The sequence below is a fragment of the Enhydra lutris genome, unplaced genomic scaffold (genome assembly GCF_002288905.1).
Source record: "Enhydra lutris kenyoni isolate GAN:26980312 unplaced genomic scaffold, ASM228890v2 scaffoldscaffold14, whole genome shotgun sequence".
NCBI classification, from domain to species: Eukaryota; Metazoa; Chordata; class Mammalia; order Carnivora; family Mustelidae; genus Enhydra; species Enhydra lutris.
Window position 1 is genome coordinate 30,491,704 of NW_019154098.1, and position 16,140 is coordinate 30,507,843.

General features: G+C 31.8%; 1 protein-coding gene across 3 annotated transcripts in view; it reads right to left on the minus strand.

Annotated features, from left to right (window-relative positions):
- Positions 1-247: 247 nt before the first annotated feature.
- LOC111146575 (ER membrane protein complex subunit 2) overlaps positions 248-16,140 on the minus strand; it is a 42,802-nt gene continuing 26,909 nt past the window's right edge. For all 3 annotated transcript variants that reach the window (XM_022502180.1, XM_022502179.1, XM_022502178.1), the window contains exons 8-11: positions 12,751-12,832; positions 11,838-11,948; positions 9,563-9,667; positions 248-644 (exon numbers count right to left, since the gene is read on the minus strand). In XM_022502180.1, the coding sequence (XP_022357888.1) occupies positions 558-644; positions 9,563-9,667; positions 11,838-11,948; positions 12,751-12,832 (385 nt within the window). In that variant the 3' untranslated portion in view covers positions 248-557. The remainder of the gene's footprint in view (positions 645-9,562; positions 9,668-11,837; positions 11,949-12,750; positions 12,833-16,140) is intronic.

Sequence of the window (16,140 nt, forward strand, 5' to 3'; positions counted from 1 at the left end):
TATTACTGAACATTATTAAGAAAGATTTATCAGAGTAACATTACAGGACATAAAACAACAGCTTACTGGAATGCACAGCAAAAATCTTGACACTATAAAGAGATAATCTGCCAACATTTTCCTTGTCAGCAACGCATGCTATGTATTTCTTATCACAAATAAAAAAGAGCTGACTAGAAACTGAATTCTAAAAAATATATTCACTATTTGAGTGTAACAAAAAGAATCTAGATTCTTCAGATGCAAGTTTAATAAATCACATGATTTATTTATGGGATTTCTACATCAGGCTGTGGTTTAAAAGAAGTTATATATGTGTGATATGAAGAGAATGATGTACAATCAATATGAATCTTATTAAATCTCTCTTCCGTGGACTTTCTCCATCTTCCTGCTTAGCAATAAAAGGCATTTTTAGGTTTATATAAACATTCTTTACAATTGCCCTCTTAACAAAAAATTAGTATATAAATAGCACTAGGCATTTAGTAAATAAGTCATAGGCCAATAAGTTCAATTGTGCAGTTGTGAAATGTAATGTGAAAGAGTTTGAAACCTTAAGACTGGGTGATCTGCAGTGTTTCCAACATGTCTTCGACTGCCTTAAGAGAGTATTTGGTTTCCTTCTTACTTCGACCTGCAAACTGTTTAAAAAAAAAAAAAAAATGCAATTAGGTTGAATTTCATGGCAGGTTCAAAATCACAATCTTACCTTCACTTTGCTAACGAGAGTTAACTTTATCTATTTTATCACTAGCATGAAATCAAATATCTTTTCTTCAATAAAACAGAACTTGGGTTTTATTCTTTGCTTTTATTTCCCTTACCTCCAGAGACCTATCTAGAAAAATGTTGCTACAGCCAATGTCAGAGAAATTTTTGCTTGTGCTCTCTTCTAGGATTTTTATGGTTTCAGGTCTCACATTCAGGTCTTTAATGCATTTTGAGTTTATTTTTCTGTATGGTGAAAGAAAATGGGCCCATTCCATTCTTTTGCATGTGGCTGACCAGTTTTCCCAACACCATTTTGTTGAAAGGTTTGTCTTTTCCCATTGCATATTCTTGCCTCTTCTGGTAAAGATTAATTAACCATATAAACATGGATTTGTTTCTGGGCTTTCTATCCTGTTCCACTGATCTATGTGTCTATTTTTGTACCAGCATCATACTGTTTTGATTACTAAAGCTTTGTAATATAACTTGAAATCTGGAATTGTGATACCTCCAGCTTTTATTTTGTTTTTCAAGATTGCTTTGGCTATTCGGGGTCTCTCATGGTTCCATACAAATTTAGGATTATTTGTTCTAGTTCTGTGAACAATACTGTTGGTATTTTGATAGGGACTGCATAAATCTGCAGACTGTTTTGGGGCATTATGCACCTTTTAACAATTACTGTTCTCCCAACCCATGAGTATGGAATATTCTTCTATTTTGCTTGTATTGTCTTGAATTTCTTTCACCAATGCTCTATATTTGGGGTATACATTTTCATTAAGTAGTGTGATAACTTACAAAAACATAAATTTGATTTTAAAACTATCTTCTTTTGACTAGAAAATTTTTATGAAATAAAAAGCATAATTTATAAGTGAAATTTATATTTCTGTAGAAATGTGAACCATTTCTACTTCTTCTAAACAAATGTTTACAATTTCAACAAAAGTAAAATGTAAATGTAATTTCTATTAAATATTTTAAAGTTGCACATCTCTAAAATTATTTAAAGTCAGTCACAATCTTTAAAATTTTCTGTTATTATGAGTTGACAAGATAGGTTTCTACAGTAAAGAACTGTCAAATAAAACTCTACGCTACATATTAAAATGATGTAAACATGTTTTAAAATATGCATTTCTAATTTATGAAGTTGTAATTTATTTTATAAAACCAAGCTGGGATTGGATCTTATACTGAAAACAAAATACAATGGATTAAAAATGGTATCTTTGCATATTTAAAAGCAAATTCATGGCATACTAAATATAGTGCACATAATCAGTAAGAAAAACACTGTTGAACATCCCATGATGATTTTAAAATGGGTTTTCTAATTAGACTGACTATTCTCATCATTTATCAGTTTGACTGAATATTACAGATTTACTAAATAACTGTTCCTTATGCGGTTAAGAGAAGGTTTATTATGAAGATATCTATATTCCCTGAGGCCCTGGTTAAAGTATTGATTAACTTTTGCTATTAGCAAAATATAGTATTTTCAAAATAACATCTAAGCACTCAATACATTTTCTAGTGACTGATCTTCCCTGCAAATACCAATGCTGTCTTAAGCACTTAGCAATTGATTTATGATGTGTTCCTTCTCTTTTGTAATTAACTTAATTTGGAAAACTTCTCATGACCTGTTGAGAAAGATTAAGTGATCAAGCACAGGTAAAATCACAGAAGCAACAGACTTCAGGAATTGGTAACCTGCCTCTGACCTTTCTGGCTACAGGTTAACATTATGATTCTCCTACTTCCTACACCATTAGCTTCTGTGGTTGACTCTTGATTTGATAAATAAAGGGGATTTCTAGAAGAAATGCCAGGGGAAGAGAAAAGCTTTCATAAGAATCAAGATCACTTTACCTTTCACAAAACTTTACTAATTCAAGGAATTCAGATGCTAAATATACAATTCATAATTATAAAATATGGTCAATAACAACACAACATTTAAAACTCTGCCTTTTCATAATTTTCCAAGATGACCAAAGGATGTGGGGTGTGTTATTACTACTATCCAGTTGGTAAATCCACTTTCACAAGGACTTACCAAGAACAGAAAGCCCTTTCTTTTACTACTGCCTATCCAAAGTAAACAGGAATGGTCCTAATCAGATACTTAAAGGTCTAATTCTAAGAAAAAGCTTTGATGGTTCTGAGCAAAATAGGATACCACATAGTGACATTTACTCCAATATTTTAATTAGCAAAACAGAATAATGAAAATTTTCTGTAGAGCTGAAGTCATAACCAGAATTTTAAAATACAGTACTTTTCCTGATTTGTTCTTAAACATAATAGTAGTAAATATAATCTGCAATTTTTTTAATTAGCGAATTTAAAAAAATCACCTAAGATTGTCAACACTACTGACAACCAGTGCAGTTTAGAATAAACCAAACTTATTTGTGTCAGAACAAATAAAAGGAAAGTTGGAAATATAAATCTATCACTTCAAATTTTGTCTGACATGCAATTATTTTGTCTATTCCAGAATTATACGGCAATTTAACTGATTAAGCCGGAATCCTATTTTTCCCTCAAATCATGATTTAATTTTCCATTTCCCAAAAGGATAGTAACAGAATCACCTCTGCAATCATAAATAACATATGGATTGCTAGCACAGACAAATTTAACAGTGTACTAAAGAAGCATTTATCTGGAAAATTATTGTGAGTAGGTTCACATTAAAGTTTTTCATGAGCATTAATCAAACTTGCCTGCCTATACTGAACATGCTAAACCAATTACCTAATTGAAGAGCAAGTAGTAGCCATATTCTGTTTCATTATTAGGTAGAAAGAAAGAAGGAAAACCAGTTCTTAAAATCTCATTTTCTCTAATTTACAAATGCTTAGAAAAACATTACAATAAGGAGTATTTATAATATACTTTATACTTGTTTATACGCCTAGACATGAGTCATAAAACTATCAATTAGATCCCAGAGATTTACCTAATTACTAAAATGTCAATCTCTGAAAATTATACTTTCCACATTAATCACAAATCCTGCATTTTTGCTTTCATACAGTTAGGTTTTACTTAAATAAATTCTTCTTTCATAATTCCCTATGGATCTGAAAGAAAACTCACCAGAAAGCACACTCAAATAATAACTTATTTATCAAATTCAAAGATCAATAATTTATCCACTGTGATAAGTGGGATAAATTGGGCTACAATTTACCTTTGCATAATTTGTGGAAAATAATATGGGTGGACGAAGTACTAGGATAAATAAATTGGAACAGGAAATGGATGAATTTCAGAAACATTATACTGAGTGAAAGAAGCCAGGCACAAAAGAGTACATAACCTATGATCTCATTTATATAAAATTCTAGTACAGGCAAAACTAATTTATAGTGATAAAAATCCTATCAGTGCTTGTCTGCAATGTCAGGAGGGGCTGACTACAGAGTGGCAGAAGGGACTTCCTGGAGTGACAGAAATGCTGCATATCTAGAATGGGGTGATGGTGAGAAAGGAGTATTATTTGTCAGAACTCAACTGTGCATTTAAAACCTGTGCACGTTATTGTCTATAAATCATCCTCCAATAAAGCAGATAAAGAGAAAAAGGCAAAAATAAATGAAAACAGAAGGTGGAACTATAGAGCTTTACAATAGTGTAATAAATTGCCAAATGACCACATATTTCTCTTCCCATTAAGAGGTGAAGTATTAGATCCCCTGAATCTGGGCTGACCATGTGACTTGCTTTTGCTCAATGGAAAATTAGCCCTATGTGACACAGAGACTCAAAAAGGAGCTTGCCTGTTTGTTACTCTTGGAACTCTGAGACCACCACATGAGTAAGTCCAAGCCAGGCTGCCAAATGAGAAACACAAAGCCCAGCACTCCAAGCTGACAGTCAAAGTCAGATATTTAAGTAAGGCCATCAACCACTAGCATAACCATTGCAGAAACATAAATAAGCCCAGTTTAGACGAACAGAATTACTCAACTGAGCCCAAGCCAAACAGCATACCTATAGAATCAAACATAAATAAGTTGTTATTTTAACTCAGTAAGTTAGCAAAAGGTAACGGATAGAAATATTTATGGAATCTGATTCACAGAAAGAACCCAGAACCTCTACAGAAAAAGCACAGAATATACAAGCTTTAAAAGCACAAAGAAACTTTATTTAAAACCTGTTACTGGTGCCTAAGGGCAGTAAATTTGGCATGACGAGTTTAGTTGAGGAGTTTTGGAGTTGCTATGCAGAAACCTAACAAGACCAACTGAGAGATGTGCTGTCTTCCTGCAGTGGTATCTAAAATGATAGAAACTGGCAAAAGTTCTTTCTTCTATCCTTTCCTATAGAGTCAAGAGAAGACAAATCATATCTTCAGTAAAGATGTGCAAAACATCGCTGTGGACTAAGAAGTTTCTGATACAAAACTCAAATACTGAAGAGTACCAGTGACACTCTTAGAACTCCTTCCAAAGAACACAGAGACTTTATAAAATAAGTGTAAATAGAATGGACCTAGTAAGGCAACATTAAAAAAAAAAAAGGAACAGCAGGGAGGTAAATGGCAGGGAGGGTACTAAAGAACAAGGTTTAGATCTATGAACAATGGCTTAAAATACTAAAATGATAGGTTCATGTCCGGTGATAAGGTGCATCTCAAAAGGCAGGGAAGGGCGTACTCGTCTGGCCTTGTATTACTGAAGAGACTGGGAGAAAGGAAAATAAAACTAAACTCTGAATTTAGATACTGAATAGAGCTTTAAATCTGAAATGAAAAGAGAAAACAAGTGAGGATAGACTATCAATCGTTCACATGAGAAAATAACTGAGAAGAGAGTGAAAAACTGCATTTACAGCTGCAGATACATTTATCTGACATTTCTTTAGTGAAAATTATCCCTTAATCCTCAGAAACTTCTATTGTGTCCATCTTGCAGATGAAAGGCTAGGCCCAGAGATAGTATATAATTTATCCAAAATCACATAAATAATAAATGTCAGAATATGATCTCTCTGATATGAGGAATTTGAGAGGCAGGGCGGGTGGTCATGGGGGGTAGGGAGGGAAAAATGAAACAAAGATGGGACCGCAGAGGGAGACAAACCCTAAGAGCCTCTTAACCCCAGGAAACAAAGTGAGGGTTGCTGCGGGGTGGAGTGGGGAGGGATACGATGGCTGGGTTATGGACACTGGGAAGGGTATGTGCTATGGTGAGTGCTGTGAATCGTGTAAGCCTGATGATTCACAGACAGGTAGCCTGGGGCAAATAATACATTATATGTTAATAAAAATATATAAATTTTTAAAAAAAGAAACTAAATAATAATAGTAGTAGTAGTAATAAATGTCAGAGCCAAACTCTGAACATAGACAATATGGATCCAGCATTTGTATTTTTCTCTTAACTCCTACACGGTAATACTAACTTCCACACATGGAACCCATGACAGAATACAGAAATGGACAGAAATTCTCTAGATTGCTACTTGGGGGAAAATTGACCCTTATTTCTCTTCCTACATAGAAATCAATTCCAAATGGGCTGTAGATCTAAATACAAAAGGTAGAAGGAAAAAACCTCTAAAGACACACAAAATTATCTGTATGACTATGAGTAGCAACTGATCTCTTAAACAATACAAAACCACATACCATTAAAGAATATAAATGATATTTCACTTTAGAACTTTCATTCATCAATATCATTTGAGAGAAATAGCAAATAAGAAGGTGAAGAAATTTACTGCACATATAACAAAAAGCTCATAATCAGAAAACTAAAAAACAAAATAAAAAGTCATAAACCCATTAAAAAGAGACTTCATGAAAGATATATCCAAATAGCTAATAAACATATGAAAAAGTATTCAATCTCACTGGTCATCAGGGAGATGCAAAATGAAACTACAAGATACTATACATACTCCAGAAAGGCTGTAATTATAAAAACTGATAGGACCAAGTATTGATAAAGATGTGGAACTACAAGAACTACCAAACATGGCTGGTGAGACTATAAACAACTAATATGGAAAACAAATTATGACGCAGTATTTCCATTCAAAGGTATACACCCATTAGAAGTACATCTATACCAAAAGACTACAGCAACATTCAATGTAGTAATGTTCAAAATAGTCCCAAACAGAAATAACCCAAATGCCTATCAACAACTGACTAAATTGTAGTATGTTCATACAATAGACTATAGTACAATGAAAATGAATGAACTACAGACACAAAGAGGGATAAATAAACATAACAGTGAAATAGAGTAGACAAAAATGAATATACTATGATACCATAATCAAAAATAAGCCAAGACTATGGGATTATCAATCACCACGCTTGAGGTTAACAGGAATAGAAATTAAGAGGATGAACTATGAGGGCTCTGGAGTACTGTATTGTTTCTATTTCTTGACCTGGATATATTTACTTCGTATAATTCATTAAAATGTATATTTATGACTTGGGTTCTTTTTTCTATGCATGTTGTAATAAAAACTGATTTTAAAAATATATTCATGCCATGTCAAAAAAAGCACTCTCTGACCAGCTAATTGTTTCTCAAAAGTAGCTTAAAAAACAAGGATGTAGCCTGTAAACCATTACATTAGTTTTTATTATTTATTATAATATTTATTATCTAAGTCTTATCTTTAAAACACACACACACATAAAGACACACTCTAGACCTATTACGTGTGGAACCCTACTATAATCTATGCTATCTCAAACTAACTGCATTTGAAGAAGCACAGCCTAGCTGTTTATAAATATTCTGACTTACAATATGCCAACAGAACTAATATCCTCTATTATATATAATAAAAATACATTAAAGTGACTTTAAATAATGTGATCATGTGGACATTAACTTTTTTTAATCTCCCCAACCTTCTCCAATCAGGAGCACAAAAACAAAAGAAACAGTACCAAAAACAAAATAACAGAAAACAAGCCTAAAGAGAACATCTTCAAAAAAACTACACTAGAGGTAATCCTCCCAAACCCTGTAATGTGGTTTTTATTACCAACAGTGACAAGACCTACAAAAGACCTACAAAAGATCAACGGCTGTATGATAGAAGTATGTATGGTAGGATGCACAACCGAGTCCTCTACAAGCCACAGAAATGAAAAAAGTATAAACTGATGACTCTGCAAATGGCCTGCAAAACCAGGACAGTCTCAAAGCTCTAAATCAAATACGAGGTTAAACAAGTCTACAACCTCAAAATCTCTAATATGTCCAGCAAACACCCTCTTCCAGGAGGGAAAAAACCTCACAGTGAAGAATAATCACCAGAAACTGAAACCAAACTGAACAGGGCAGAAACACTAGGGGTAAAAAAGCGAGATGGTTCAGATAAGAGAAAGGAGTAGATGAGAGGAAGGTAGGGATGTCCACAGGCTGCAAATCCCAGAATAAAATAAATAAAACTAACAACAGAATGCAACATTTCAAGCTGAGAGCAACACCTCAAAATTCAAGATCTACAGAGATACAAGAGTAGAACAGAAGGCCGAAGACAAAACTTTCTGAACCAGACTAATTCTGAGAAAGACCATGCATACAGAAAGGTCATATTTATATATGATATATATATATAATATCTATCTATCTATATATATATATCTATAACGAAATGGAAGCCATAAAAAGACAAGCTGGGAAAGTTATCCTATCTCTGACGCCCTCACTCCAAAAAAAACCTCCTAATAAAAACTATCTGATTTAAACAAGAAGAACAGCAACAACAAAAAGAGAATACAGATTAACTCCATAAAAAAAATTAATACAGAGGGAAAAAAAAAGAAAATAACAAAAAAGATTTGAAAGAAAATGAATGACAGTGTAAAGAGGTGAGAAAGGAAATCCAATAAACTTATAATTAGAGATGTGGGAAAAAAACTTAGGCTATCAAACAAAAAATATTTAACACAAAAGCTACTCTCTGCAGATTAAAAGAGGATTAAATTTACATATTAAATGGGTTTACTGTATATTTGGGAAAACTGACCCTATAACAATCAATAAAACATACTGTAGTGAAACTACTGAATTTTAGTGATAAAGAAAAAATTCCTTTGGACATAGAGACAAAAAGTCTAAGTCACTCAGGGAAAGAAAATCAGGACAGAATAAGACTTCTTAACAGCAGTACCTTATCCTAAAACACAACAGTACGTTTAAGATACTTAAGTAAATATAAGCTAAAGGTTGTATAAAAAGCCAAAATTATCCCTCAAATATAAAGACTACAGAGAGACAATTCTATAAACATGCAGTCTGTAAGAAGATACTGTTTTGCTATGAGTTCTCTCTGAAGAACCTCCCAGCGACAAGCTTCAAAAAACTGAGAAATGAGTGAAGAAGTTTCAGATAAGATCTGACACGTAAGCAGGGTACAAAAACTTTTTTATATAGTCTGGCTAGTTTACTTTTAGGCTTTTCTTCCTCCCTTTTAATTACCTGATATATTCTAATTAATATATAACACACCTAAAATACACTGCACAATTTGTTTCTAAAATACACTGCACAATTTGTTTACCTTTTCTGGATTTTTAGAATCACTTTTTATTTGCCAAATGCTGACTACTGAAATATCCAGATAGTAAGGCTACTTAAGGGATCTAATAGTAATGGACTGCTTTTGAAAAAAGAAAAAAATAAGTGATCCTACAGGTTAGTTCTACACAGTTAAAATACATTAGATTAAGACCCAAAGGAATAAAAGTTCAATGACAGACATTTGGCTTTGTTAATTTGCTGAAACAAAAACAATTAAGAAATATATTAACTAACCTATATAATATAAAACTATCAATACTGACCTGATAAGCTCTGTTTATTTGACTAGCTGCCCAACTAGCATATTTCATGTTGTCCTTTTTTGTTTTTGCACTTGCTTTTGGATTAGAAGCAATATGACTCGCCGACTAAAAACAAAAAAGAAACATCAAAAACAAAATTCCTTTTCTCTAGCCAAGATAATAAAAAAATAAAAAATAAAAAACATGTAAGGGTCATATCTGCAATGGGATAACAAAGAATACCAAAACAACTTTAAAAACAAAGTGGAATGAAATTAGTGTTTAAAAATGAAAACATAGTTTAAAATATAAAGTGACAAAAAGAGAAAGAGCATCTTAAATACCTAAATTAATTTTATTAGTTATCTACCACAACTCTTAAAGGTAAAATTAAATACTGTAGAATATCACTTAAATACTATAGGATATTGAAGGTCATTATTATTTTGTATTATTATTATTTCTAGTTCTTTATTACTGTATTGCTTCAGCTTTCCAATGTCAGAATTATAGAATTACTGAATATTAATGTAAGAAGGAATCTCAAAAAAAATTTAGTGCATTTTCCAACATTAACAGGTGAAGAAAAATTTAAGTCCATTAGGAGTGATTTGACTTGACCAAATCAAGTTATTTAGAGCTTTAAAAATAGGAAGAGATCCTCACTTCCAATCTAGTTCTCTTTTCACTTTACCAAGAGTTTCCATACTATGTTCCACAGCACCAGTTAGAATCGCGGCAATTTGACAGATCCATCCTCTCCTTTTAAAAAATGTACTTAAACGAGGGATTGTTAATCTAGGATCCATGAAAGAATCTGTAAACCACCAAAATTATATACTAATTTTTAAGCATATATTGTATTTCTGGGGAGAGGAAGATCTTTTATCTCGTGTTTAAATATATCTTATTCTTAAGAGGATTCATCTGTGTCATTAAAAAAAAAAAAAAAATCAAGTCTTTCTTTTATACCTAGCCTGTGTTACAGGTTCTTTCCCACTCCTTCATCCTCTGGCAATGAGGATTTAGGAACTTACTGGCCAAAATCTTACTGGCCAAAACCTACAAGTCTATGTCTTTAATGTCACCTTTTTGGTATGAATTTTAGCAAATGAAGTAATTAAGAGAATGACTCTGCAATCAACCCACTGAGCTGATATCCCAATATCCCAGCTCAATCACTTAGTAAGTCTGTGTTCATCTTTCGACAAATTAACTAGACCACTCTGTGTCTTAGGTTCACTTTCTGTGAAATGGTAGTAGTAACAGTATCTTTTCAAATAACTAATAATAAGGATTTAATGATTTAAAATAAAAATAGAGTTCAAAACAATGCCCAGCACATAGTGTTATATATAAAATATCATTACTAATCTATTGTTATTCATTTTTTAATTAGTCTTTCATTTATTTGGTAAAAAGAGACAACATCACTACTATACCACACCTCCAACCTACTACAATTGGCACTGGTAGATCCAGGAAAATTTTTGAAATTCCTCTGAACTATTTTCTAATCACATTTTGCCATTCCTTTCCTAAAAATTATTTCATTATATTTCTTCCTGCCTCTATTTCTACAATCAATTCTTTTTCACTGAGCCTCAATAAGACATTTATCGCAAAGTCCTTGAAAAGACCAGAATAAATTAAAATTTCAAAGAACGGGCCTATTAAAAAAAAGTTTTCTGGCTCTAGGAAGGGGCTCATTCTATGTATATTTTAAAGATCAGCAAATTCTTCCTCTATTTCCCATAGCTCTTACTAACTGACTTTTCTAAGTTCATCATTTGGCACACATAAACCACAGAAATATTTAATTACACGCTTCCCACAATTTCCAAGCTCTTTTTTGTACCATAGAAAAATTTTAATTTGAAAGTAGAGTTCTTTTTGCTAATGTCTTTTATTGCGTACTTTAAAACTATGTCATACAATTATAATTTAAGGTAAGAAATACATATTGGGCATAAACCCAAGAATATCAAAACAATTAAGATACATAATATGGTTTTGTATCTGTTAGTATTTCATAAAAAAGCAGATTTAAATTCTGATAGCATAGAAGATATTTTAAATAATAAATAATAAAATAATTAATAAAATAATAAAATATCAAATAGGATGTATTAACATTTAAAGATAAAACTGCCTTACAACCTCTTGTTCATTTTTAACTAGAGGAAAATATGCTTACCAACAAAATACAAACAGAGGGAAGTGATTGGATGGGATATTTAATGGATTTTAAATGACAGAATTCATAAAATAACATTAAACATGCACCTCTACTCACCATGTAAAGCCCAAACAAAGCTCTCATATTTCTGTTGTTCAGTTTCAGTGCCTGTGCAAAATACTTTCTTGAAAGTTCAAGGTTTTCAAGTCCACCTTGGGTATATTTAACCTGTTAAAAATTGCAGAGTGCTGTAACCTGTTTATTTTACTACTTTGAAATACAGCACATTGCATCATACCACAGGCATTAGTAATTGAAACAGATACTCTGTAAACAAATGCAAGATGTTAAAAGAATTCATCTTAAAGTTGATAAAGCTAAATTTTAAAGCATTACCTCCCTGAAAAACCTATTCTATGAACATAAGATCACAGAGTATTTTTTAAAACAAAATACTATCAATAAAAAAACCAATATAATTTCTTTTCAACTGCCTTGGTAATGCCTCACAACTTAATATTTTCTATTAGTAGCATTCTAAATCTATACTTACATACACTGAGTTGCCCTTTACTAGCCACCTTGACATTTATTATTAATGAAATGCTTCTAACCTTAGAGCATTCAATTGTATTACAATTCTTAATAGTAAGATAAATACTTCCTACTTCCAAAAATATTGATCTTAGTATGAATGTCCTAGAATATAGATTTAAAAATCGCAATCACTGTAACGTCTCAAAAGTCATTAAATGGTAACAACTGTGGCATCATTAGTTCTGAACTGGGAAAGAAAATACACAATTAAAAATACAAAGAATTTCACTGTTTTATGTAAGTGCTTTTATTTTTAAAGCCATATTCCCATTATAATATTAAAAATGTAAAGCTTTTACACCTACAGTTTTTATCAGATGTCTTACATATTTAAATATGTGCCTCACTTAAAGACGTATTCTTAGTTCCAAAATAATACCTAACACCAACAAAAATAAAATCATGTACACCTGTTGTTTTTGAAAGCACTTACTTCAGCATACTGCTGACAGTATAAATGGTTGTGTGGATTAGTCATCATTAGCTCCTCTAAACAAAAGGCTGCTTTAGCATAGCTGAAAAATATGAAGAGGAGAAATCAATTTTAAAAGTCATATATATCATCTTAGCTAAAACAAAAATGATTAAAAATAATTTAAAACAATGCTTGAAAATAATTTTAAAACAATTTTAGTGATGTTATACATTTTATTCCCAAAATTTAAACAGCTTCATTAATAAAATACTTGCTATGCTGAATTTTTTTTTTTTTTAAGATTTTATTTATTTGACAGAGAGATCACAAGTAGGCAGAGAGGCAGGCAGAGAGAGAGAGAAAGAGAAGCAGGCTTCCCCGCCGAGCAGAGAGCCTGACGTGGGGCTCGATCCCAGGACCCTGAGATCATGACCTGAGCCGAAAGCAGAGGCTTAACCCACTGAGCCACCCAGGCGCCCTGCTATGCTAAATTCTTAAATACAAATAACAAAAGCTTAAATTCTAAAGCAGCCTGTGAACAATCAGTAGATACTACATTCTTAAAACTGGGTCACTATTATGACTCCAAACATTATTCACAACACTGGCTTCACAAGCTTGGATCAGGTTACATATAAAATAACTTTAAGTCCACTGATTGCTGAATAAAATATTCAAATAACTAAAGTGTAAAGAGGAAATAAACATTTTAAGTACCATCTATTCACAAAATTCCTTTATTGACACCTATTTACCAATATATTCTATTAAAAAGACCTTTCATTACTTGTCAATATAAAATTCTAATGAAGTTATAAATTTTTAAACTCATGAAAAATGGATCAAGTTAGTGGTTTTGATATGCACTCTACTAATATTTCATCATGTTAAAGAAACAAACATCCTGCTAAAAATGTGAGGAGAGGACTGCTACAAAGGGCTCTGGAAAAATGGTTTTATACCACATGACTGTAATTTCCCTCAATGTATAAGTTTAAAGCAATGTGAATATCGTCACTGTTTTTAGGATATCCTAAAGAACACAGGTGTTGTAAAATTTTTTCCCAGTGAAAGGTGATGACAATACCCAACAGAAAAAGGCTACCTACAGTTATTTTTGGCATTTGTCACCAACATACAAAGCTACCTATCTTTACACTAAGTCTGATATACTTTTCAAAATATACATGCTGCAGTTTCATGTATGTATACAAAATAATAGCTAACTTGTATTATGTGCTCATTATGTATCATAAACTTCTCTAGGTGTATTATATGTATTAATTCATTTAATTCTACCAAAACCCTGAGAAGTAGGAAATTATCACCATTTTAGGTTGGTAAGGCAAAGAGATGCAAACTGAAATCTAGGTTGTGCCACCCCAAACAGCCTACTCTTAATGCATACACAGTGAAAACCGTGGTGATGATGTAGTGATGAAGAGGTCAATGGTAACATAAAACCAGGTATAACAATCAAACCCCAAGGGCCAGAGAAACCAAAAACACCCTCTAGATTACCAAAAGTCATAGCATTTTAGATATATATATGTATGTGTGTGTGTATATATATATATATATACATATATATATATATACTGTTATCAAGGATCATACAGCTATTTAGCCTTTTTCATTTTTATACCCCAAACCTAGCAGTGGTTCCTGACATGTGATAGGTAATATAATAAATGACTAAACAAATGACTAAATAAATGTCTAGAACAAAAGTATTATAACTACCTATCTAATATATGTTTATCATTCTATAAGAAAGCGGTCTCTACCTTAAACACTCAATTTTAAAAAGACAGTTCCTTCTAAATAATTTTGTTTCACTAAGATGACACAAAAATTCGTATTAATGCAAAGAATAAATGTTCTCACAGATTTAAAAGGGCTGAGCAAAACTGTGACTGGTTTATCTATTTTATCTACAACATAAAGTAGGATAAATAGGCAGGTATGAGTTTCTACTGAAAAATAAATGTCAAAAGTATTTTTCTCAGAAATTATTTAGTATCACATACAGAAGAGGATCCCTTCCCCCAATCTTACAAAGTCTAAAATCAAACTAATTTTGTGGATAAAGTATAGAATCAAATACACTTAGAGCTAAAAGGAGCAGAAGATGATCCAATACAATTTTCTCAAGAGAGGTTCATGCAAGAGCATTTAAATCATATGGAAAGTGACCTGAGTGACCATTTTCTCAATTCTCCCCAAAATGATACATAGCTCATCGCATTCCAAATGCATAAAAAAGTTAATTCATCACATACAGTGACTCAATGATTAGAGAATTAAAATGATTTGAATCTACTTAAAATAACTACTAGTATTAGTATGTTAGAGTCAATAACTAAAGAAAGTTTCAAAGTTCTGTTCCTCACAAAACATTTGTATAGGTTACATATCTATCCCTACATTGCTTTTATCAACAGTATGATTTTTCCTTATAGGATTTTGATAATTCTATTTGGTATTGAATTTCATAATAAGGCTGGACCTACAAAAAGGAACCACAGTCACAGTCATTATTAATTTATATTAATAATGCCCTTCCTGATATAACATCTAGTTTTAACTGTAAGTAAAAAAAAATTAAGTGTTTTTGTTCAAAATATTTTTGTTTATAATACATATTGGTAGTACTAATGTATACATTTTTACTAATTTTTTATATTTAGAACAAGTAAAATGTCTTAACATGGTCAACTACTATGATACATATCACTACAGTCACAAAATAGAACCTAGAATTTATAAATCAGAAGCAAATTTAAATAAAGGAAACAAAGATATTTAAAAGAAAGCACATGGCAGAATTCTATATCGTCTTTAATCTCTGTAAGGACAATGAATAGGCTTATATGAACATTCTACTTTGGAAATTTATTTGGACTAAAAATTCTAGACCTATAGTAGCAATGCTGCCCGTGATCTATTATATTTAAAAGAGCTTACTTCTATTTGTTCCTATGCAAAAAGAATGCCAAAATGATAAATATATCTTGCAACTCCAAAATTGCTACAATTTGCCACTGTGCCCACAAAACTGACATCCCACAGTAACTTACCTCCTCCACCAAAAACAAACAGTAAAATGAAAAAAACCCTACCTACTACAATGACTTGCCCAAATAGGTTAAATGAATTAAATGAACAGATTCTGATTTTCATATAGTTTCAAAAAATCTGGAGATCTTTATTTCCACTCACCCTAAACCTGGATATTTCCTCTGTGTTCGAAAAAATAAATGGTGATTTTGTAAATAACTAGCTTCAAAACCAAAAAGAGTTCTGCAATACAAGATAAAAAGGGAGGATGAACACAATTATCATTTCCCCTAAAAGGAAATTACTTTTCAGGTGCTTTTCTGTCTTTGTATTTCTTGGTTTCTTGGG